At 43.7% G+C, this 25,259-nt stretch overlaps 1 protein-coding gene across 4 annotated transcripts in view; it reads left to right on the top strand.

Moving 5' to 3' along the window:
• The window catches only part of dgkza (diacylglycerol kinase, zeta a), a 122,631-nt gene that overhangs the window by 1,334 nt on the left and 96,038 nt on the right, over positions 1 to 25,259 (top strand). The window contains exon 1 of one of the 4 annotated variants that reach the window (XM_062549995.1): positions 14,552 to 14,861. The exons of 2 other annotated variants lie outside the window; for them this stretch is intronic. In XM_062549995.1, coding sequence (XP_062405979.1) covers positions 14,800 to 14,861 — 62 coding nt within the window. In that variant the 5' untranslated portion in view covers positions 14,552 to 14,799. Of the gene's footprint in view, positions 1 to 14,551; positions 14,862 to 20,531; positions 21,607 to 25,259 lie in introns of those variants that run through there. One more of the 4 variants, XM_062549994.1, reaches the window with a different exon arrangement.

The following is a 25,259-nucleotide window of genomic DNA, read 5'->3' as shown; positions in this document are numbered from 1 at the left end:
GACAACAGCTTCAATTTCCCATCTTTCCCCCTCACAATCCCGATCAGATTATGTAAAGCTGAGCACATGCCCCCCCTCCCGCAGCAGCAGTCTGATGTGAATGACGTTGGGTGGGAAGGGGGAGGGGGAGGGTGTGGAGGGGGGGGTTGGGGTCTGATGTTGGCAGGGGATGTGGCAGCAGCAAGCTGCTCTTACGTAATGGGATGAAAAGCATGACAGGCTGAACAGAGATCAGGGTCCTGTCTGAATTGTAAAGAAGAGACTGTTGAAGAGTAGGCATGGGTGGGGGGATGGAGGGGGTGGATTAGGCCTCATCTATTCAGCTAATGTACAGATGCAACTGTGTCAGGTTCTTGTTTCTTCTGCAACAAAATTGTTGTTGCACATACAGTTCCTGCATTCGTTATGGTTGTCTGTATCTATCTTATCCAAACATTGTGCTATTTATCTTGACATGCTTGTCACTACTGCTAATGTGAGTACAGTATTACAGCAATAGTTACAGTAGCTGCAGGGGCAACCATTATGCACATGTGGCTATGTGGCTATGTGGCTATGTGGTTTATGTAGAGCATTTTCCTAACCTCACTCTGCAGTCTGTTTGGTGAGTGAGGGAGGGAGACTGGGGAAGCTTTGGCAACAGGAGGCAGGGGACGGGGGCAACCTAGAGATCCCCCCTCTCTCTCCCTCTCTTTCTGTGAGCAGTGGACCTAGAGCCCCTCTCTCTCTTTCTGTGTGCTCCTAGAGAGCCCCTCTCTCTCTCTCTCTCTCTCTCTTTCTGTGAGCTCCTAGAGAGCCCCTCTCTCTCTCTCTCTCTCTTTCTGTGAGCTCCTAGAGAGCCCCTCTCTCTCTCTCTCTCTCTTTCTGTGAGCTCCTAGAGAGCCCCTCTCTCTCTCTCTCTCTCTTTCTGTGAGCTCCTAGAGAGCCCCTCTCTCTCTCTCTCTCTTTCTGTGTGCTCCTAGAGAGCCCCTCTCTCTCTCTCTCTCTCTCTCTCTCTCTCGCTCTCTCTGTGAGCTCCTAGAGAGCCCCTCTCTCTCTCTTTCTGTGTGCTCCTAGAGAACCCCCCTCTCTCTCTCTCTCTCTCTCTCTCTCTCTTTCTGTGCTCCTAGAGAGCCCCTCTCTCTCTCTGTTTGTGTGCTCCTAGAGTCTATGACTCATGGCGTGGGAGCAGAGAGGCAGAAAGTGCAGTTGCTAACGGACACAATCAATAACCTGCTTCAATGTGAAAATGAGAGGGGATCACTTGATCAATGACCAACAGACAAAATGTCATCTGATTTATTTCCCTGTGACACAAGATTGGCAGATACAGCCATAGAAGGTGTAGGAGGGTTTATGTTAAATTTTCATCTGAGCAATTTTGGGAATGAATGGGGCAGGGTTTCATTGTCTATTCTCCTTGTTCAGCATCCTGGGAGGTAATTATGTTGAATTTGTTAACTGAGGTAACTGAGGTGAAAGTACAGCAGCTTAATGGAACCAATGAGTTTATATATATAGGCTAGTATGTGTAATGTGCGCAAAGCAATGTGAGTATCATCTGTGAGCATGTTGTATTTTCCAGGAAGAGAGAAACTATGAAAGCTCCACCTCAAACTCTAGCTCAGATTCTACAGGATCGGCCTATTTATAGTTTACTGGTCCACTGTGTTGCTGGAGCTGCTGGACCTGGGCTAACCCATGCAGGCCCATCTGGGCTAACCCATGCAGTCCCATCTGGGCTAACCCATGCAGTCCCATCTGGGCTAACCCATGCAGGCCCATCTGGGCTAACCCATGCAGGCCCATCTGGGCTAACCCATGCAGACCCATCTGGGCTAACCCATGCAGGCCCATCTGGGCTAACCCATGCAGACCCAATTAGCTGGGCCCTACTGTAGCTGGGCCCTACTGTAGCTGGACCCCCACTTGTCAGCTTACAAGCAACCACCACAGGCTCCAGATGGGTGTGCTACCTGGGGTGGCGCACCGTTATAATATGTGCATATTGCACTGTAGGTTACCATTTAGATTTGTAATATTGCTCATTTGATTTTGAATCACATGTGTATTTGAACATTTACATTTTATTGAGGCCTATTGCTGGTGTCTCATTTCCTCTATGGCTATTAGCTACAGAGGATCTGACACTTCAGCTGACACATTATGCTGTAAAGCTTTATAGACAGTAGGATGCTTCATTTCAAATTGAACTGTGTAAAACAGATGCGCACAGCGGGCCGAGCACATCTGCAACAGAAGGATACGTTAGCTCCAGCTGCAACAGAAGGATACGTTAGCTCCAGCAGCAAAGTCAGACGCCCTCACCAGCTTACACGATAATCCAGTTCCTGTACAACAGCAGCATGACAATTATGGGAAGATACTTGCTTAGATTTCATTATTAGGCTAGGCTTCTAGAGAATATGTTGCTCACTGGAGGTATTTTTGTTTTGCTAACGCTTAAGCCTACGTTTGATTAGCCAAATAATCTCTGAAATGTCCATTGGAAACCTTAAGGTGAGTTATGCCATCAGAACACAAGTTTATCGGTCTTGAGGTCAGATAAAGTCTTCACTTTAGTAAGTTCACATTATGTAGCCTAATATCCATATTGTCACATCCATGACACATCATTAAACATTTTAAAGTAAGAAAGGGGAAATCCTTCCCTTCTAATTTTGCGTTTTTAGGGAAAAGGTGGAAGCTAAAATCACTTTTATAACGACTTGAAGCTGAGCAGAGTGGCAAACAGCAGTGCTCCTTAGAGCTGCCCATGCACATTAAGACACGTACATTATATTCCTTATGTTGTGGTACAACTAAACACTCAACTGGTTTGCCAACTTCAGTCAAGCTAGTGCACAGAGCCCATATCATGAGTTGGTCCCCTAACCAAAGTCTGTGAAATATGTCAGTTCAATTTTAGCCCTTGATATTGCTTCAGTTTTGCAGCTTGAAAAAAACAACAACTAATTTTGGAAGCCAATGTTATTTCAGCCAATGTTAAACCAAATATGTCCCTCAAAAACAGATTCAATTCCAGTGAATATTAGGCCTGTGTTTTACATTTAGAGCAGAAGCTGGATCAGCAGTCAATTCCTATAGATGACGCATTGGGGATGGCACCCCCAGTCTAAATGAACAGACCCCATTTTTATCTGCAATGAGGTTTACCTAAGGTCTTGTTTGCCTGATGACCTCTCAAATGATTAACCCAAGTTTCTGCTAACCTTGGTCACTCTCAAACTTTTAGACCATATGCTTTTAGACCATATGCTGTTTCCCTCATAAAGCACTGCAGTGTACCTGTGCTCTGGGTTGGTGCATATAGCGGACATTTATAGTTTTATTATAGTATTATTTAGAGTTCTTTATGGGACATGGGTGATGTTGTCATGTACGTGAATGCTCAAATCCGATTCATTCAAATGTGGCTGAATGATATGGCTTCTTGCTGGACTGTATGTGACGTGTTCCCATCTCTCTGCATTGGTCATCTCTTCTGTTGCTCTGATTGACTTTTGTCTATTTGCGCTCAGAGGCATTTTAGTCGGTGTCCGTCGGTGATGCCCTTTTGGAAATGGGAGGTGAATGAACCTTGCCCATACCCCACTCTGAATACTGGAGAAAAGACTGGTGTCAGCCAGGCTACCAAGGCACTGCTAAATACTCAACTTGCCGTTTTCAGTAGCCTACCACTGTTGCAGATATCCCAGAAGGTATCCCTTAAGTTTTGTACATTTTCGCACATTCCAATATAAGGAGTCAGTATGAGAAACTTGATGTTTTGTGTAGTCCTAATTTCTGTTACCCCGATGAAATAGAAGCTTCAAACGAGCACTGTTCCTCGGCAGCAGCAATCTTTACTATTAAAAAAAAAGGGGGTATTGTCATCGTCTAAAGCCCGCCTCAACGGTTCTGATTGGTACCTGGATTTTAGGGACATTGGTAATGGACTTGAATGAGCTCTTGGCCAGACAGACCTGCAGAGACAATCTCACATTTGCCAGAAGTTTGTCTGTGTTTTCCCAGGTTAGTGACTTCATCCTGCTTTGAGGAGTTCCCCTTTTACTCTGCATCCTTCAGAGTTATTGTGATCCTATTTTAAACAGGTTGGCCTTAATTGAATTTGTTTTGATTAATAACCTGTTTGCAGAGGATTTGATTGTTACTAAGATTTGATTGGGTTTACTTTCTCAGACTCAGTCAGTAGAATGTCCTCATGGGTCTCATAAAGCAGAGGCTATCTTAGGTTATGCTGAACAAGATTAACTGAGAGCGTAATCCTGGGTGGGATTAGTATTACAAGTACATCTTGCTAGTTGCGTGGATCTGCTGTGTCTGTTTTTTTAGTACAACCTCTTGATAACACATAGGAAATACTTTTGAACCATTACAGTTCCAATCAGTCTTAAAGTAGTAATGACAATAAAAGGCATATAATTTCAAAACACATAATGGAACCAACCACCATGTCAGAGCTGAGTCTAATTTAAATTTACATTTAAATGATTCCCCCAAATGGTGGCATTCATGCCAGGTTTGTGGCCTCTTTGTTGCTCTACACTAACTCTCGGGTGAAATTGACTGTTCTGTTCTGTTGAGGTCGTGGCAGTGACCTCATTGAGGATTGTGAGGACAGTTTTGTATTTGTGTAAAATGTATATGTATATCAAAGCAAACAAGCTCACTCTAAAATGCACACCTTGCAGTCACATTGCTAACTATGTCTTTTGGCCCTCCATTTGGTGGTTGAAAGAGGGTGAATGAGAACACGCTGCTGTTCTTTAATGTTGACGTAAACTTGTAATGGAGAAGCTCTCGCTTTTGTCCCAGTTCCTCTAACAAGAGGGCCTTACCCTGGCTGCTCACGACCTGTCAGTGGGATGGGGAGACGTCACGTCAGCTGAGGCATGCTGTTACGTTCAGACCCAGGCCACATCCATCCACGAACACACATTATGAAGTACCAGCTGTGCTTTTTCAAAGCCTCCGCATGCCTCATTGAAGTAGCCTAATGACATTAAAGCTACCAGACTCTCATGAATTATGAATAATGTTCTTTGTGCCTCAAGACTGAGTGTCACGTACCATATGAAGATGAAGGAGAAATGGGCTCTGATTTGAAGAAGGCCCTGTGAACAGTGTGCAGTCTGTTTTTTTTTTTATTTATCTTAATCTAATTTTGATCTAAGCCATATATTGTTGACAATATTCAGAGTTTCCTTAAACATAAGCTATGTTGAATTGTTCACTGGTCTACTCACTCACTATATTCACCTTATTCCTTATTCCACCTTAATCCTTATTCCATCTTAATTCTTATTCCACCTTATTCCGTATTCCACTTATTCCTTAGTTTGGCAGGGAAAGCACAACCAGGAGGGCAGATGGCAAGCTGGTACTTTGCTACCCAAGGTGGCAAAGTGGGTCTAGTGGGTCGATATGCGGCGGTGGCCACTATTTTACTGAGATATATTTTAGAGATGGACTGGCCGTTCTCGGCACAGTAGTCAATACATAATTGTCATAATATGTTATTGTAAAGTGCTTTCTGTATTAAAACTCAATGCATTATCTCATTATTTACTGTCTAAAATACTAAAACTGAAAAAATGTACTACGGGCCGTATGTTAGAAACTTCCTAACTCGCAAATGCTATCTTATGTGTTTGGTATTAGCAATAGAAAGTCATTACAGAACAGCCGCTCCTACAGTAAGTCCATGTTCTCTTAACTTCAGATAAGAAAGATGTATCATCATTTCCCAACTATTAACCGAGGTTTGTACATAGATTTTTCAAAATCTCTTCCGCTATGAAGTTAAAACATGGTGGCAGTGAATGTAAGGATATGGAGGCGACTAACACACGTTTTGAGAAGTGTGCATCAACAATGACATACTGTATAGGCAATATTATCCTCCATCCCCAGTCAACTTTCAAACGTGCACCGGTGCGATGGGGAAACACCTCTAAAGTCCAGAATCCAGTCACAGAGGGAGGTACTGAGGCCCAGTTCACTGAGTTTGATGATGAGTTTGGAGGGATGATGGTGTTGGATGCTGAGCTGAAGTCAGAGAGCAGTATTTTCACATATGGTGTTGGATGCTGAACTGAAGTCAGTGAGCAGTATTCTCACATATGGGGTTGGATGCTGAGCTGAAGTCAGTGAGCAGTATTCTCACACATGGTGTTGCTGTTGTCACGGTAGGGCAGGGCAGAGGGAAGTGCTGGGATGGCATCCTCCATGTTCCTGTCCTGATGGAAGCGTATTGGACGGACTCCAGTGAGGGTGGTAAGCAGGTGTTCAGGTGGGCACTTCATGATGATGGGGGTGAGTGCAACTGGACAGAAGTCATTACGGCTCGTTGCAGTGGAGCGTTTTGGTACTGGCATGATGGAGGTGGTTTTACAGCACGCGGAGACAGCTGCTTAGGCTGGTGACGGGTTCAATATGTTAGTTAGTCCAAACCTCAGTCATGTGCACAGCTGGGGACACCATCAGGACCAGCTGCCTGACGTGCTTAGTCATGCTCAGCACCGCACACATGTGGGGGGCTGGTGATCTGCAGAGTCCACAACCTCAATGGCCACCTCCTTGTTGTCTCTATCAAAGTGGCCTTAGAAGTAGTTCAGCTCATCAGACTGGGAGATATCGGCGATGGGGGGTTAGAGTTAGTAGTTTTGTAGTTGGTCATGGCCTTGACGCCTTGCCACATGCATTGGGGGTCAGAGCTGTTCTTGAAGTGATCCTCAATCCTTATTTTGTGGTTGTGCTTGGCCTTTTGATGCCCCTTTTCAAGTTAGCCCTGGATGAGCTATAGCCCTGAGTTGTTTATGATTACATACACGTTTGAAGATGCCTCTGGTCGATGTTCGGAGGCCTTGCTGATTTGGCAATCTCTGGGGTTATGCTGATCAAATGTTGGAATTGCATAAATCGATGTCCAAAAGTTCCTGTCGGTTGTCTGATTTGTATGCAGCACCACCATCTTGGTTGTTAAGAAAAAGAATAATTCACTAACATATTTACAGATAACTTTTACGTTAGTCATCCAAACAATGTCAAATTTAGCACTGCCCTTACTTGTGCCCATAGCAAGACAATGTCAAGTTTGAAATCAGTCGGGCTAATGGTTTGATATACGATAGATATAGATATGCAAGCCTACAGCCTTGTGTGTGAGGGGGAGTGGGTACAGAACAGAGAAAGCCAATGTGTGCTTCTTTTACCAATATACAGTATGTAATGATATACTCTGCATTTCTAATCCAAACAAGGTGGTCTGTCCAACTCATGCCCGTACCCGTAGCAAGACACCTGCCCAGTTTGAACTCAACTGGACAAACGGTTCAAGAGCTACATGTATGCAATTGGCAGACAGACAGACAGACAGGAAGGTAGACAGACAGACAGAGGAAAGCACACAATACTTTATATCTCTTGTTCCTTGTCCCATCTCTAAACTGCTGAGTGTTTTGCCACCATTTTGCATTGAGACATCTTGCATCAGCACAGAGAACAGCATGTTTCTGTTCAAGGCCACATGTGTCTGTTTTTCTGGAAGCCTGAGCAAAGCACTGCGTGTGTGCCAGATGGAGAGACATTAAGAATCAGTGGTGAGTGGCAGAATGTTGTGTCCATTGCTACTCCACAGTTAGATTTCAAGCTTTAATGGATAGAAGGAGTTTATCATTGGCTTTGTGGTTTACAACAAAACACAATAACGAAAAGTTGGGGACAAGAACACACACTGGAGGTGCAGGCTGTAGCCTCCACCGAAGGTGCAAAGCCCTATTGTTCCGGTAATTATTGCACCTTATTGCGGCACGACTCTCCTTTTTAGACAGACTGAGGTAGAATGGAAAGTCAGCTTGCCTCCGAAATAAGCGGGCGTTGAGGCTAGTCTCAAGGACAGGACTGTGTCAGTGTACATGGGTCAAGGCAAAAAGCAAAAAGGCTGGGTAGGACGTTTTGATTGCGTTACATGTGTGCCACCCACCACTGTGAGATTTAAAGACTGCAGACTGCTGATCAGAAGAAGTGACCGTGTTGTAAGTATCATGAATTACCGTAATGATGCGCAGCAAGTTCACTTGTGCTTGAAGGGTTGACTGCTGTCAGCAAAAGCACACTTGGGTCTCCTGCCATTGTTGTTTTGAAAAATGAAAAAAAAAAAAAAAAGAAATAAACCATAGCTATATCATTACATCGATGCCATTTGGGTATTTGAACTTTTGATGTTTAAGTTATTTTTATATATATATATATATATTTCAAAAATATAAAGCTAAGTTATGACTTTGTAACCAAGTGTGTGCATACAAACATTCACATTTTCTAAAGTCTCACTCAACAATGGCCTCCAATGGCCAATCAAAAGCACACAAAAACACATACAGTACATGTAAACATTGACACACACACCACACACACAAAGCAGGCACTCTCTCTCTCTCTCACACACACACACAGATCAGATGTGCATTTCACACAACGCCGAGTTGCAAAACTGGAGATGCTTGAGGCTATATATTTTGTTCATTCATTCAAGGCACAAGAATAATTTAGGCGCATGCATGTTGTGCACAAAGTGAATGTATGCCTGATGCATGATCTCCTTTTCATGATTCTTACTGATACAAAAACAAAAAGCAAAAACAAGTCCATGTATAAACTGAAATCACATTGTCACTTCGCTACATGGTGACCAAATTGCCCTGTCTGGCTCTGTTTGTTTGCGTTGGTGTATTCGGATTCTAAAGGGAAGCTAATGTACTGTGGAATGCTACAGCACAATAAGTGGATAAACGGTTCTGCATTTGTTCAGGCCTTTTGCTCATGCAATATTATTTTCTGTCACCATGAGGATTGACATCACAGTCCAATCATTAGAGTAAGTGCTGGTGCTGGATAATGGGCAGATGGGAGTTCTCTTTTGTGTTGCTTTAGCAGTTTACACTTGTACACTGTAAAAACGCTAACCAAGTGCTGTTAATGATATATTTAAAAAGTAGTTGGTATTGTTTTTAGAATAAAGATACTGACCTTGCGCTTTCTGGTAAGATTATTTTGACTTTTAATAATTTGAGTTTGACTTGATTTTAAGACATCTTATTAAGACAAATTTGTGTAACACACTAAGCCAAATTTGCTTGATTTTGAGACAAAATTTGCTCAATGAACTGGCAGCCAAATATGCTTGTTTTTTTCATAATGTGTATTAATGCAGATGATTAGAGTTTGACTTATTTTAAGTCGTTTTATCTTTATTTGAAGTCTCTAGCTTTTGCTGTGTAATCAGCCATCAGAGCTATGACCTTTCTATCTGCCGTTCTTAACAGTAATCTTTAATCCAGTTTTCTGGATCTTATTCTTAAGGGAATTGTATTTTAAGTAGTGATCATCACCTAGAGATGTCGACTCTGTTTCCCCACTGTGACTACAAATGAGTGGAGAGGAGTGCTCTCCGTGCTTTGTGGAAGGGCTAGCTTCATTTGTTCTTCTTTTGTGTTTTTTCTGAGAGGATGATCCAGTAGAACTCCGAGAACCAAGCTTTTGGGAGGACAGGAATAATGATTTCTTTAAATCACAGATTTACTTGAAATAGAGGTACCGAGGACAGCAACAGCTGGCAATGGTTGCTATGGTAACAGGACAAGTATGAGGCTGTTGGCTGTGGGGATGAAGGCTTGAGAGGGTGTAGATAATGAGACAATAGTGTGTGTCTCTGTGCGTAAGGAGCGGGATGCTGTTTTGTCCCGTTGGTTTTCTCTAGAGACTGTTTGTCATCTATCACTTCAAGTAAAGTGTATCTAATTAGCCCTTATTTTAACTGCAAACAAAAAGCTACTATTGCTTTATATAATAGGGAAGATTCAGAGAGGTGATATTAGAAAGAACCCTCTTTGGGGGCCTGAAGATGTTCAAAATGCATAAGGCAATGACCTGGATCACACCATGGATATTTTACCAAAGATCCTTCATTACTGACAAGATAGAGCAGCATAATGCATCTATATGGAAGCAAAATTTGAACAGTTCCTGCCTGTTGAGGTTCAGACCTGGTCAGTTGTACCCAGCCTGTTGCAGTTTTTGGACAGCAACCCTGGATTAACCAAACTCATGAACTTTGAATCCAGTTGTCCCATTCATGTTAGTCGTGCGTACAGCAGGTGGTACTGTATGCTTCTCCTTGCACATGTGATGTCACTGACGTGTGGTCCTAGTTGTTGGAAAGAGGCGTGATTTATTTTACAATAGAATCAGACTGATCCACCACCTTGTTAATTTAGGTTGATTACGTTTCAATGGCAGCTACTTGTCTTTGTATCAATGTATTTATGCTAACAAAGCTGTGTAGACTGACACTAGACATTTTGAATACAGTAGAGAGACTGGCATAACAATACCATTACAAACAAATTAGAGACAGGAGAATATACACGATAAGTTGCCTGTCAGTAGTGCAGGTGTCAGTGCAAGTGTATGGATGATTTTGGTCAAGTTGGAAAGAAATGGACAGATTTGAACGTGCCTTCACGTCAAGTTAAAACTGAAGGGGCACAGTCGGTAAGCTCCAATATCCAAGTGGGGTGATTTCCCTATTTAACAATGCAGCCTCATTGACAAGGTAATGTCAGGAAATATGCCACACTGTAATGGGAAAAAAAACCTAAGGCCATATCAGCATATTATGCACCGAATTTGATACTGTAATGTTAATTTGTAACATTCTGAGTAACCTACATGTATGTACAGTAGACGCAGGCCTTCTGCAGACTCCAAGCAATATGGCGCTCTACCTTAGTTTGCAGGACAAACTGTCACGACCCGTAAGGCCGGAATATAAAAGTAGGACCCAAAAGCAGGCACAGAGATGAGTTGGATATTAGGTTTGATAATTTAATCAGGCAACAGGTCAAGGCAGTAGGCAAACTCCGTGGACAGAAAACAGTCCAGTCTTGGCATCAAGGAAAACGGAGGCAAGGCAAAAACTACAGGTTCCAAAATCCAAATCACTTCTTGACAAAATCCAAAAGAGCACATGCAGACATCAGATCATAGATCCTGGATACTTGAAAATACTTAACTTAGAAGAGCCGGACTGACTTGACAAAATACTAACTTGACCAAACTAGAGAAATCAGGAACGCTTCAGAGCATTTGACTAGACAGGCATACAGACGAAATAATTCAGCAAGGACGAGAACACAAGACAGAGTTTAAATGCACAGAACTTAACAAGACTAATAAGGCACAGGTGGTAATGGACAAAGCAATAATTAGGGAACAAGGCTCAGGTGAGGGGTGGAGACAAGGGCACAAGACAAGGGTAAACAAAGGACCACATGTTACATGACACAGGAAGTAAATTAAAGCTCAAAAGGAAACATGTGAAAACATGGCAAAACACAAATACTACAGAACACAAGTAACACATGGCCAGGATCTAAAGATCCTGGGCCAGATCGTGACACAAACGGCAAGCTAACTTTTTACTCGAACTCAACTCTTAACTCTAACAGTAAGGCATACACAATGTGTGTGTGTGTGTGTGTGTGTGTGTGTGTGTGTGTGTGTGTGTGTGTGTGTGTGTGTGTGTGTGTGTGTGTGTGTGTGTGTGTGTGTGTGTGTGTGTGTGTGTGTGTGTGTGTGTGTGTGTGTGTGTGTGTGTGTGTGTGTGTGTGTGTGTGTGTGTGTGTGTGTGTGTGTGTGTGTGTGTGTGTGTGTTTGTGTGTGTGTTTGTGTGTGTGTTTGTGTGTGTGTGTGTGTGTGTCTGCACCTGTATAACTTGAAACAGAATATAGTCAGAGCCTGTTTATTCCATTGTACCTGCAATCTGTTGCAGTCCCACTAGGGGCGATCGTGATTAATGCAGAAACAGTGGCGGGCCTATGGGGGTAGATGGAACAGTGGCCTATGGGGGTAGATGGAACAGTGGCGGGCCTATGGGGCCTATGGGGGTAGATGGCTATTTCTCTCTTTCACCTGATTGTCGTTGATCACACCGTACTGCTGGCTTCACTGCACCTGCAGCACTGTAAGCCACTCCCCCAGGCACCAGTAGGCCACTCCCCCAGGCACCAATAGGCCACTCCCCCAGGCTCCAGTAGGCCACTCCCCACGGCACCAGTAGGCCACTCCCCCAGGCACCAGTAGTCCATCCACAAGCACAGCAAATAAACTGAAAATAACTGATGGTCAGATAGCTGTTTCATTAGAGCATACACCAACTGCTAATTGGTGGAGAAGCAAAAAAGACTCTTATTATCCTAGCAGCATCTGGCCAACTCCTCATCATTTCTATCTATTTCTGAATTCAAACGTTAAACAGTATTGTCCAGTGATACGTGGGAATGACTTGCTCCCAAGACTAAGTGCTGGCGTCCCCTGCGGAGTTGGCGTGGCCCATCACATGATGCTGCTCGGGTGCTTTGGTGTGAAGGGTGCTGTATAGTGAGCTCTCCGCTCCTCACCCCGTCCGCCCACAACCTGCAATCATAACAGCCACTTGGTAACTGATGTCCTGGCAACCAGTTCTTTATCTCTTCTTTATTGGCCGTCGGATAACAGTGTGCCAGTAAGCAGGCCTCCTCCAACATCTCCCTGATGCAGCCAGGATGACTCACAAGCAACTTTCACATCCCATTTCAGGAGTTTCTTTCAGAAGTGCCCCCTCAGAGGTTTTTTTTTTCATATAGCTTTGCCTGTTTCTTTAGCATTGGATTAGTGTGCATCAGTAGGAGAATCAGGACACCCCGGCCCTCTTGATTCCAGCCCAACTCTAGCAGAGAGCGCCAGAGCTGTGGTTTCCCTGTTGATGTGGGGGAGCTGCAGTAGCCAGCAGTGTGGGGGCGTTCAGCTAGAGCACGTTGTAGGAGGATTTTAGCGCTTTGCTCTCGGACAGAGTTGCATACGAGTACAAGTGTGTGATCTGGCGGCTATATCTGTGACTGGAGCCACTTTGGGAAGTGCTCCACTACGCCCTCTAATGGCCTCTTGGGATATGAAGTCCAAGTGCTCCAACATTTACCAAAAATAAAACAACCAAATTATTGATCATTATAGTGCGTTTTTGGTTTGTTTTCTTTGAATGCATAAGAATTGTTACTATTTACTTTGCCATGGCAAAAAATGATAATGTTTTTTTTAGGCAAAAAGTATTTTGCTTTTGCTGCACATCCTCCATTGCATTTTGCGTTTTACATTTTCTTTTGTCATCGTCCAGAGCTCTGTGCAGCGCACAGTGTTCAAATAAGGGTGTCCTGTGGTGTGTGTGTGTGTGTGTGTGTGTGTGTGTGTGTGTGTGTGTGCGCTTCCTTTTTCCACCCACTGCTTCTGAGAACATGTAGAGCACACTGCAGCCAAGGTTGTATTTATACACTGCAAAACACTATACGCCGTTTTTTGTGTGATTTCTTATCACAGGGTTTGCTTCAATTCCTTCCCCTGTCATCGCACACATTTGGAGCTGACCTGAGAATCTTGCTGTTAAACTGTTAAAGAGGAACTGAATAGAGGTAGACCTTGAGATGGAACATATCTTGTAAGAAAATACAGTTGGAGGTTTAAAAAAAGTCTTACTCTGTTTAAAGAAATATATGCCGTTCGGTGTTTAACAGACAAACTCTATATAATTTAGTTTGAGATGAAGGATTTTGGTATAGATATGAAGTTGGTGCTTTTCGGCAGGCATTCATACTTATAGTTATTTTCAGTACTAGCTATGGTCACTTTGCACTGGTGCATCTATATAGATTACGCTACAGTAAATATATTTTGAGTACTCTGTGATATGGGTTTCTATTATCTGAGTCACTCAGCTGATTTTAGATCTCTTTAGTGGCCATATTCTCTATGCTGCTGAACGCAGTCAGTAGGCCATGCAAGTAGTGCAGACAACTGTTAAACGCCTTGGCTAGAAAATGCAGAGTTCACTAGGGAAACGTGTACAGTACTCAAGAGAGTAGGAAAAACTGCATTCCTTTGAATCCTTACATAGTTGTTTAGAGTTTCTGCCTCCAGTCTCTCAGAGCGGTAATGTCATATATTTACATTTGACCTCACGGCTAAGGGCTTCTCTGGTGCTCCGTGGTGTAGTGATCATCAATCTCGATCCTCAGTCAGTGTTTCAGCTCTGCCAGTGAAAGATAAACATGGTGGGGAGAAGGGAAGAGGGGATCTCCTCCAGTGCTCTATAAATAGCATCAGAAGTGGGCCGGGGGCCACATGGGCCAGCTCATACTTACTGGCAACAACTTATTGAAGATCATGAAAAGTCATTCTCTCTTCCATCTCTTATTCTCTCTCTCTCACTCTCTCTCGATTTGGCTTTTTCTCTTTGCCTAGTGTTGACCTCTCTCTCTCATTCTCTTTCTGTCTCTCTCTCTCTCTCTCATTCTCTCTCTTTCCCTCACTCTCAATTTCTTTACAGTCTCGTGTCACAAGCCATGAGGAAGTCATAAAACAGGAAGTGAGTAGGGGGGTGGGGGTTAGGTCCGAGATTGAAATGAGATCGCCCTGAAAGAGAACCCAGTCATATCACTGTTTGACAACTCAAGGCAGCTCCTGCCCCAAAGAAGAGGGAAAGGAAACTAGTTAGAAAAGAGTTTGAGACTAAAGTAAAGGCAACAAGTTAGTCGGACTGGATAGAGATTGCTAGACAGAAGTCTAAGACAGAGGTGGCCTAAAGCGAGCGGGACGAGGGCTAGACTGTGGTGGTGTGGGAAAGGCCACTCTAAGGGTATCCAGCACAGATGACTACATCCCAGACTAGCCCGAGGTGAGGCGGCGTATAGCTGCACACTGCTGATGTGGAGCCACCGGGGGAAGTGGGATGTGCCCCCAACCCCTCCTGCTCATGCCCCTCACAGGTATTGTAGCCTTCACTACGTTCTCCATCAGCATCGCCGTGGAGTCGCTAGGAAGCGGCTGTCATAGATTGGGTCGTGGGCTGCTAGCCAACATGGGCTGCTAACTCTGTAGTTGTCACTGGCTGCTTTGACAGTTTTCTCTCTGCATGTTCTGCTAGATTGGTCTGGTAGTGTGCTGGTCAGAGGCATCTGTGCAGTCGCTAGTGATGGAAAGGGAAGTCCCCTGTGGCCTGATTTAGTTTGGAGCATTTCAGAAACGGTGATCATAATGACATTGCTTTTGAAACTTCCTCTAGATAGTGGAACAGTTTTCTTCCTCAAAGTCACCTACATTCTTAACAGGTCTGTCATACACTCCAATGGACATTCAAACAACAGAATTCAGAATGTCAGTCCGAATAAATCATTTGCTGCAGCATCTGAGTGCCTGCTAAAGCTAATCACAGTGATATGAGAGGGAATGGATTGATGGAAGATCTGACTTTCTGTTCAGTGCTCAGATGATCAACTCTCTGAAGTTGAAATCAACTGAAATCTTAAGCAAATCACAAATCAGATGTCTGACTGTCTTTGAAAAGCTATACTTTCATCCCTCTGGAAAGCCTCTGGTTCCCCTTCTTCAAACTTCAAGAAAAGGTTAAGGCCGAGGCCATATGTCTTCAGTGGAAGTGTCTTCAAGTAATATCGGCAGAATCAATGAGAATGCATCCTATTTTGTCAGGGAGCAAACTATGCTTTTTAAAGCCACTTTCATTCATGGGGAGACCAACCATCCTGTGACTGATTCCATTGGAATCATCTAAATTTGTATTCTTAATCCACACCTTCGATTTTGCTGTTCATTTTGCAAATTGTGACTAATGCAATTAACCAGAGCAGCCACTAGGTGGTGAACTAAGAATGCTGAAGAAAGCTGTAAGGGTCAATCTGAGTAGGTTTGGTAGTAAATGTGTTAATATCTTCTTGGCCGTATCTTTACAGAAATGCAAAAACAGTATAATTCTGAGAAGTAAAGTTAAAACATTGACGTCTGTGAATATTTACAGACACAGTTGAAATCTTCTCACTCTCCCCTGAGACGAGTAAATTCACTCTTTAGCTTGTCTGTTGTCCTTCATCTTGTCATCTCTAAATCCTTTTTGGCTTTATCTTGCGGCATGAGTCATGCATCACAGCCAAGCAAAGCGCTAAAATATACCGTCAGGTGTGATCATGTCAGGCTAAAGGTGCTACTGTAGGTTCAGTTGTGCTCCACCTTAGTGTGTGTGTGTGTGTGTGTGTGTGTGTGTGTGTGTGTGTGTGTGTGTGTGTGTGTGCTCCACCTGTGGTAGATTGAAGTAGCAGAAGGGCCTTTGTGCTGGTGGGTTGGAGGTTACGGGCTGCTCTGGATTACTTACACTATGAGACGGTAAACTGTAAATGCTGTTCAGCCTATTGGTCTGCTGTCTATGTTTCTCATTTCAATCACATTTCTCTCTTCCTCACTCAAATGTAGTTTCACACAAACACAGACTCATGCTTGCATGCATGCAGCACACACACACACACACACACACACACACACACACACACACACACTGGAGAGAAGAGAAGGGAGCGAATGATACAGAGATAGAGACATAGACACTTGCCCATAATAGTTTCTTTTCACACCCACACACACACACACACACACACACACACACAGAGTGTGTTATATAATTACAATCCCCCTTGTAGCATAAATGAAAGAGAAAGAGTTGAGCAGGAAGCTGGCAGAAGAATGGCAGGAAGCTGCTCATGGTTTGTGGTCAAACCGTAATTGTGTACAACTCTCTTGCTTCTGACGTTGCATCCTTCCTGTGTAGGAAGACACAAGTGAGTTGGATCAAGGTAAAGCTGAGGGGCCATACCATAGGGGCTTCTGCCTCTGCCTCTCTGGCTGCAGGTGTGACAGTAATACTCCCCAGTGCTACATTTGGTGACATGACGCCCTTGGCGTGCCTCGTGCTATTTGCTAACAGGAAACTTTGAAATAAACCCTGCAGAATGTCATGCCATCTAACAGAGAAAACTTACAAGCTGTGATTGAAATGTGATATCACATGAAAATCGTGTTAAGAACAAATGTTGTATTTTTATCTTCAACAAAGATTGGAACTCCTCAGGCGTTTGCGTGTACAATAGAAGGAATTCTTAAATAAGGCATTCAGAAATCCTTCCTCACATACTGTATGTTAATATCGTCTTTCTCTTCTGTGATATACCACATACTAATTCTGTAATCGGAGCGAGGATATTGAAAAAAAAAAAACCACCTTCCTGCAAATTCAAATGAAGGTCTTGGTTTGCGGTTCCATCTGACTTTGACCCAGGATGTTGTGAACAGAGTTCTGTATGTCTCATCATAATGCTCTCTGTCCAGTGTGTTTGTATCTAGCATTTCCTTAAACGTAGCCATAACTTAGTAGTATAGTATTTCAATTCCGAGACCTGCACCACTAGATACTCCTAAGAAAGTGCCAAGCCCCATTAGGATGATGATCCATCTTTTGTCTAAATGGATTTGTATGTGGTCACAACCCCCGCCCCCCCTGAAATGAGCAGTTTGCATTTCCAAGCATGGTGGGAGGATGTGGCCCTGGAATTGGCTCCATTAGCTGCTAATGTAATTTGGTGTCTGCTAATGACTGCTTTACTACGAAGCTGTCTCTCAGCAACACACAAGCTATCCACTTCCCTACATCACATGCACAATTGTGTGGGCATGGGTCATTTGTTCATTTTTGTGGAATATATTACTTGACAACCTGAGGCACAAATTGTGGCCCTGGCGTAATTACGGTACGCAATGCATTTAAATCAGGCATACAAATAATCGTAACTCTTTCATAAAAGGGTATGTGAGCAAAATGCAATTGGCTTATTGGTTCATAGTATTGTCAAAGATAACTCATTATGTGATGGAGTCAGAAGCTGAAGAGATTTAGCAGGATTGTTGGCATCAGGGATAATGCTATTTAATGTTTTTACCTCCGTCTCATCTAAAGTATATTTGATATCACTGTATATGTGACTGACAACTTGTTTGCCGGTATCATTTACATAGAACATATCGAATAGACATGTACAGTGCCCTCCAGAATTATTGGCACCCCTGGTAAAAGTTGACTAAAAATAGGAATAAAAAATAATGTTTTGGTCATTTATTGTACCACAATGAAAACAATGAGGAAAATACACTCTGCAAGGGAGGCAAATTTATTCTGATAAAAAGGAAAATCTCATAAAGAAATTAATATTTTTTTATAAAAACACATTGCTCACAATTATTGGCACCCCTGAAACATATTATGTACAAAATTGAACAGGAGTGTTTTCCTATGCAAATGCAACTTCTTAAAGTAAATCAGAGTGTCTGTGAACATTCAGAAGTAGTTCATGACGTTCTTGTTCACTATGGTATGAAAATGAAGTCACTCAGAGGCTAAATCCTTCCTCTAGTCATTTTTCAACATTGGAGAGACAAGAGAATACACTAAATTGAAATAAAAAGAAAGTGTGTTGACATTTGTAAGTAAGAGTATGTCTATGGAAACTAGGTGGTTTGTTGAAAATGCCTATATTTCCAGTTAAAATGATGATTAAAAGGTTCTAATCATTTGGAAATGTGACAAATATGCTTGGACAAAGACCCATGGCTATTTTGCCCCCACGCACAATACAGAAGATGGTATGATAGGCAGCAGATTCCATAAGACCCACTGTTGGAGAGTTACAGACAAAGCTATCATCTTGGGGTCACCAAGTCCCCCCCAAAAATCTTCAAAAGTGACCTCACTGCTAATAGATTATTTAGACGGCATGTCAGGTTAAAGCCAGTCCAGTCATTTAATGAACAATGTAAATGGCAGGAGTTACTGAATGGTACCATGACATGTGATGTGACATGTGACATGGGAGTGTGGTCTACTGTCAGATGAAAAGAAAATTGTGCTCTTTCGCTAAAAACACTGAAGGTGTCTTTGGCGTACAGTACGTACATAGAAGAATGACTATACCAAAAAGAATTCCATGCCTAATCAGAATTATGGTGGAGGGGCTGTGCTATTGTGGGGCTGTTTTAATTCCCAAAGGCCTTGGGAACCTAATTAAGGTGCATGGTATCATGAACACCAAGAAAAACCTGAATATTTTCAAAGGAAATCAAACAATCTCTGCCAAGGCCCTAAAAGTTGGTCATGATTCTTGGACCATTCATCATCAGGTCAATGAACCAAAACAAATGTCCAGATCAAAACAACTATGGTTTACTGAACACATAATCAAGCTTCAGACATTGCCATTGCCGTCCCCTGATCTAGACTCCATAGAATATCAGTGGGATGAGTCAAAGAGGAGAATGCACAAGAGTGGACCTAGCAATCTGGATGATCTGGGGTTTTGTAAAGATGGTCTTAGATCCCTTACTTTGTATTCTCGATCTTTATGGGGTGTCAGAGAAGAATATTACAAGCTGTAAGGGAAGTTTAAGAAGGTATTACAAGTAGGGGTGGCAATAATTGTGAGCGATGTGTTTTTGTTACAAATATTTATTTCTTTATGAGATTTTCCTTTTTCTCAAAATAATTTGCTTCCTTTCAATGTTGGATTTTTCCTAGTTTTGTTTCATTGAAACATTACAATAAATCACCAGCAGATAAGTTTTTATACCTATTTTTAGTCAACTTTACCAAGGGTGCCAATAATTCTGGAGGGTAGTGTGCAGTAGTTGTATTTTGTATTGTCACCTAAAACAGAGAAATGACATTCTTTGCTCTCTTGTTGTGTGAAACTATATAAGCTCAGCTGGTGTCTGCTGCAAGCTTAGAGCTGACAGATGGTCTGTTATAGTTCTAGTCACTAAAGTTGGAGAGAATACCACCCCATACACACACACACACACACACACACACACACACACACACACACACACACACACACACAAATATATACACATATGCCCACAGTTCTATTTTATGTGCCCACTGAAAGTTGCTATTTGTCACTTTTGTATCCTTCCTGTTTTACATGATACAATAACAGAAGATGGATGCTTTGGAAAGCTTGTGTCTTGTTTTGTCTTTGGATTACAGACTGTTAAATGCACAATATATCCCTGCAAACTGTCCTGCACTAGTCGCTTGTCTGTATCTTGACATATAATGGGCTTCAGAGCATATGTTTGTGTGTGCTACTGTATGTAATTCTATGTGTATGAGTTGCTTTAGGTCCTTTGCCGGTCATGTGTGTTTCTAATGATCAGCCAGTGGAGGGCGATGCATCAGCTTGTTTCCACCCCGGGGCTAATCTGTTTTGAGAGGGAGTGAGGGAGGAGCAGATAGGGAGGGGGAGAGAGCAAAAGTCAAAGTGTTTGTGTGTCTGTGAGGGAGTGTTCTGTTTTTAAAGTAGTAAAGCATACCATGTAGAACATAATAGCAATACACGGAGAGAAAAAGATAAACAGCATTTTGCCAACAGTAGAAACCAACTAATGTTTAGCAGAAAAGCCACACTATTTTTAAGAAAGCTAAAACAATTGGGCAGTTGAACAGGCACCTATGTTTGGGGTCCTTTGAGTGCCTCTCTTCTGAGTTTGACACTTCCTGGACTCTTGCAGTGTTCTGTACAGGGAGCCGGCAGACCTTGTGCTATAGAGGGTTGGTGAATGCGCACACATGTGCCTGTGTGTGTTTGTGTGTGCATATGCATGTGTGGGAGGGAGAGCCGGAGTGAGAAGTGGAGCGTGCATGCCTGCGTGTGCGTAAACGTAAGCAGAATTGACAGAGAGACTGGCAGTCACAGCTGAGAGACGTAACGCTGAGGCTTACACGGACGCGCATGCAGGAGAGGGGCAGCAAGAGGGAACAGGAGGTGGAGAAGAGGAAAGGGTGGGGGGAGAGACCAGGGGGACTTAGCGCAAAGCAACAACCAGCTGGCTGCCTCTGCGTCCCCCAGCCCTTCATAGAGAGCGACGGAAGGCACAGCACTCAGGCGAGTGGGCTGGGAGCTCGGTGGGTCACGTCTCAACTTCCTCCGGAGTGTGTTTGTGTGGAACTTCTTAAAGCGGGGAGAGCCGGACTGGGGGAGAGCTAAAGACTCGGCACTGCAACAGAGGAGAGGGAAGAGGGAAGAGGGAGGAATGCGGAGCATAGCTTATGGGATTACCTCTCCCCATGGCAAAATGGGAAGCATGTCCCACGTGGAAGCCAACCCGGATCTGAAGGAGTGATCACTCATTTGCCTTTTCTTTCTTTCTTGCTTTCTGTTTTGCCCTTGTCTCTGTTTTGGTGAGATATAGGGCCCCTTTGGCCGAGCCTTAGGAACGTGTCTTGGCCTCCGACCTGCTGCTACTTTGGGTGGGGATTAAAGCTGCCTTTTTTTGTTTGTTTACTGCCGCTGACACCGACCTTGCTTCTGCCCTCGTTCATGTTACCTGTGTGACCTGAGGAGAGGCTGTTTTGGCGCTCCTTCCTCATTGGCTCAGGCCCCGTGGTTGACGCGGTGAGATCGCCATGGAGCAGCAGAGCTCCGTAGGGGCCGGCGGCGAGGCGTCCGGCGAGCGCTCCAGCCTGGAGGGGCAGCAAGAGCTGGACGACCCCGTGACCTCCGCTTCCTCCTCAAATTCCGATCTGCCGTCTATTTTGCTGCCGGAGAGCGAGAGAGTCGGCACTGGACGCCGGCACAACACAAAGGCCTTCACTGGACTACGTCTGTTCGGCCGGAGGTGAGTGGATGGCGGTCGTCTTCGCCCTCATTGGGACCCACAACTCTGTCTTGCTGTCTGGAGTCAACCTGGACTCCAGACAGAATAGTGTGTGTGGCAGAGCTGAGGTTGTGTGTCTGTTTGACATAGTGGGTCACATGCAGAGCTATGTTCTGGTTGAACTGTTAGCATGATCTGGTAAAGAAGGTCAGCAGATGGTACATGAAGGGTGCATCAGTAGACGGCTCTACAGGTGGGTCTGCATGCGTGTCTGGTACTGTGTCTCCGAGTGGCCAGCTGGAGAGCATCTGTCCTGTTGACAGCAAGACATCTTTGACACTGACATTTGAACATCAGCTTTTGCTTCATAGTCTGATCTCACTCACGATAGGTATACTGTGTGATCACTATATCAACAGAAACACATTCAAACCAGTACTGTGATTTAGAGTGTATTCAGAAACCACAATGTGTTTTGCAACTTGAGACGTTTCTGAACGTCTGTAATCTTTTAGCTCTTGGTCATATCTGAATGCCTTAGAAAATACCTGACACAATGCTTCTAATTAGACTTCAGAAGAAGCGGGCTATGTTGCTCTGCCTGGGTGGAAGGCTCTGATTAAAAGTTCAGTACTTGAGAATTGCGTGGTGATCAACACGATTCTATCAGCTTTATCAATCATGAGGTTTGAGGCTGGTGTAGCGAGTCAGCATCTTTGGATTTCTCTGTCTCTTTCCTGCTCTTTATCTTCTCCTGTCTGATCAGGCGTCAGCTGCAGCCAGTGCTCTGTGCTCTTTATCGTGTCCTGTCTGATCAGGCGTCAGCTGCAGCCAGTGCTCTGTGCTCTTTATCGTGTCCTGTCTGATCAGGCGTCAGCTGCAGCCAGTGCTCTGTGCTCTTTATCGTGTCCTGTCTGATCAGGCGTCAGCTGCAGCCAGTGCTCTGTGCTCTTTATCGTGTCCTGTCTGATCAGGCGTCAGCTGCAGCCAGTGCTCTGTGCTCTTTATCGTGTCCTGTCTGATCAGGCGTCAGCTGCAGCCAGTGCTCTGTGCTCTTTATCTTCTCCTGTCTGATCAGGCGTCAGCTGCAGCCAGTGCTCTGTGCTCTTTATCGTGTCCTGTCTGATCAGGCGTCAGCTGCAGCCAGTGCTGTGTGCTCTTTATCGTGTCCTGTCTGATCAGGCGTCAGCTGCAGCCAGTGCTCTGTGCTCTTTATCGTGTCCTGTCTGATCAGGCGTCAGCTGCAGCCAGTGCTGTGTGCTCTTTATCGTGTCCTGTCTGATCAGGCGTCAGCTGCAGCCAGTGCTGTGTGTGCAGTGGGAGGGCTTTACAGAGCACATCAGTGGAGCTCTGCTCCAGCCAGGTAGTGGTGACCATGCAGACCCAGTTGCCCAGTGGGACGTGTCCTTCTCACTCACGGTTTATTTATAACCCTAATTAGGATCGCGCTCCCATCACATCCCATCCATTTCCTAGAGCTTTCAAAGGGAAAGTGTAAGATGAAGAGATAAAGGATCTCCCATAGAGATGTGTTTATTGAAGCCCAGGAGGCCAAGTTAAGATATGCATTTGGAGTCGAGACATCACGGCACCCTCCCATTAGTCATTAGTCATGACCACCTAGTGCCCTGTGATAAAGTTCAGAGATGAATCAGCCAGACGACGTATTGACCTCTTAATTCACTTACAACACGTATCCTGATTGACATTGGAGCTATGTTTAACTCAATTTAATGTGGCACTTCTAATGAATAATTGTAAGTTTACAGGTTGATATGGGCATATCAATTTGCGGCAATGATAAGCACATATTTATTTGACTAAATTGAATACATTCATTGGTATTTTCAGGAAAGCTGGGTCTGTAGGAGCTCCTTGAAGATAGAAAGGGAACTGTTGGGGAATTACAATGACGGCAATCACTTTGTAAGCGTGCATGACTGACTTGAATTTTGGTAGCCAGAAACAATCAGAGATCAGACTGAAACGCTATCTCAGTTTACAAACGCTTTTGCACACCTCTTTTTTGGGGACAGGTACGTTGGAATAGGTTACCCAGTTATGCTTGAAAGAGAGAATCCCGCACACTGTCCATTACGCATGCAAACATTTATGCAGTATTCACAACGTTTCGGTCGTAGACCTTCCTCAGGTGAATTTACCTGAAAAGCTGAAAAGCCATTTGGCTCAGCAAGGTAGTATATGTGGCAAAGGGAAAGACGCCGCTACTGTACGCCTACAGTACAATAGCCTTGTAGTGGAACACCTGGTTCTGCCAGAGAAGCTATTGGGCCCTGAAGCGTTCCGTACCTGAGCTGTTGCACAGCAGCCTTTCTGCTGTAACAATTCCACTCATCAATGAGCTCTTTATCCATTATATCATTATCTAATCAATGAGCTCTTTATCCATCATATCATTATCTGCTGTGCCATTGTAGACTGTGGTTGACGTTAAATCAAAACTATTAATCACTTTTTATTACCACTGAAGCTCTCATTACGAGCGAGTTGTTTATTTGGATAACCCTCATGGATCAGTTATCGAAGCCATTGTTGTTGTTGTTGATGATATACAAGCACAATCTCATACTCAATATAAAAGCAGGCAGTATTTTGTATGAAATCAGTATTTTGATTTCATTGTGAAAAATGGATACAAATTGGGGCATAAACTGAAGAACTGATTCATCTTGCCTTATCTCTTAAGTCATCAGCCAGAATCTGTACAGGCAAATAATATCCTTCAGTAAAATAACTGCCTTTTCTACACCACTTTCATAGTCATTCAGCGGCAACTCACTCTGATCCCTTCACACCAGACAATAGCTATAGGCACTGCTGCTCTGTTGAGAACAAGCCAGGCTCAATTCAGTCCTTTGTAGAGGAAGGTCGTGACTACAGTTATTTCTAGGCCTCTTGTCTTGCAAGTTGAATCCTTTAGTATTGATCCATATGCTAGTGTTAAGTTTAAAGAGAGCCAGCTGTGGAAATGTGGTGTTTCACATTCTGTACATTGTATGGGGCATTTTTGTGGGGTGTGGTTTTGATGCGCATTTTCAACTGGGTGTGTATTGTGGTTGTGATTATGTTCCTGTTTGTGGATCTGTGTGTCTGTGAATGGATGTCTGTCTTGAGTCCACTGTTGTAACAAGAGTTTTAGAGAATACATGATTCCAGGAACTGTCCATGGCTGATTGTCATCAGCAATAATAACACTTTCAGACTACAGCACACCCCAGTCCTGTGATCTATTTAATGAGGCCAGATGGAGGCTGAGCAGGGCTTCCTCCAGGAGAATCACTCAATGCCCCATTGTGGATTAGATAAAGCAGTGGTAATTGTTAAAAGGCAAATCCGCTGTGTTTTAAATATTATTTTTTGTTATTTTCCCCACACACAGTCTTGATGGTATTATATAATCTTCTAATTGCAGCATTCTGGTCCTCTGTGGTTGAGGCTTTGGATTCTCATGTAAAATGCTCAAATCTGTCATCAATTTGCACAAGCAGATTCTGGAGGTGTCAATCTGTCAGACTCTCTCTTTTTATAGCACACACTGTCAGCATCTATTTGGGGAATCTGATGTCTGACAACTTTGAGACAGCACTCTGGGTGAACGTTTCTATTTGTTCTTGTGTGTTCAGGATTTAAAGAGGGTAACAAAACAGCACAAG

This window comes from Sardina pilchardus, chromosome 11, assembly GCF_963854185.1.
Source record: "Sardina pilchardus chromosome 11, fSarPil1.1, whole genome shotgun sequence".
In the NCBI taxonomy this organism is placed as follows: Eukaryota; Metazoa; Chordata; class Actinopteri; order Clupeiformes; family Clupeidae; genus Sardina; species Sardina pilchardus.
This window is presented reverse-complemented; position numbering and strand designations above follow the sequence as displayed.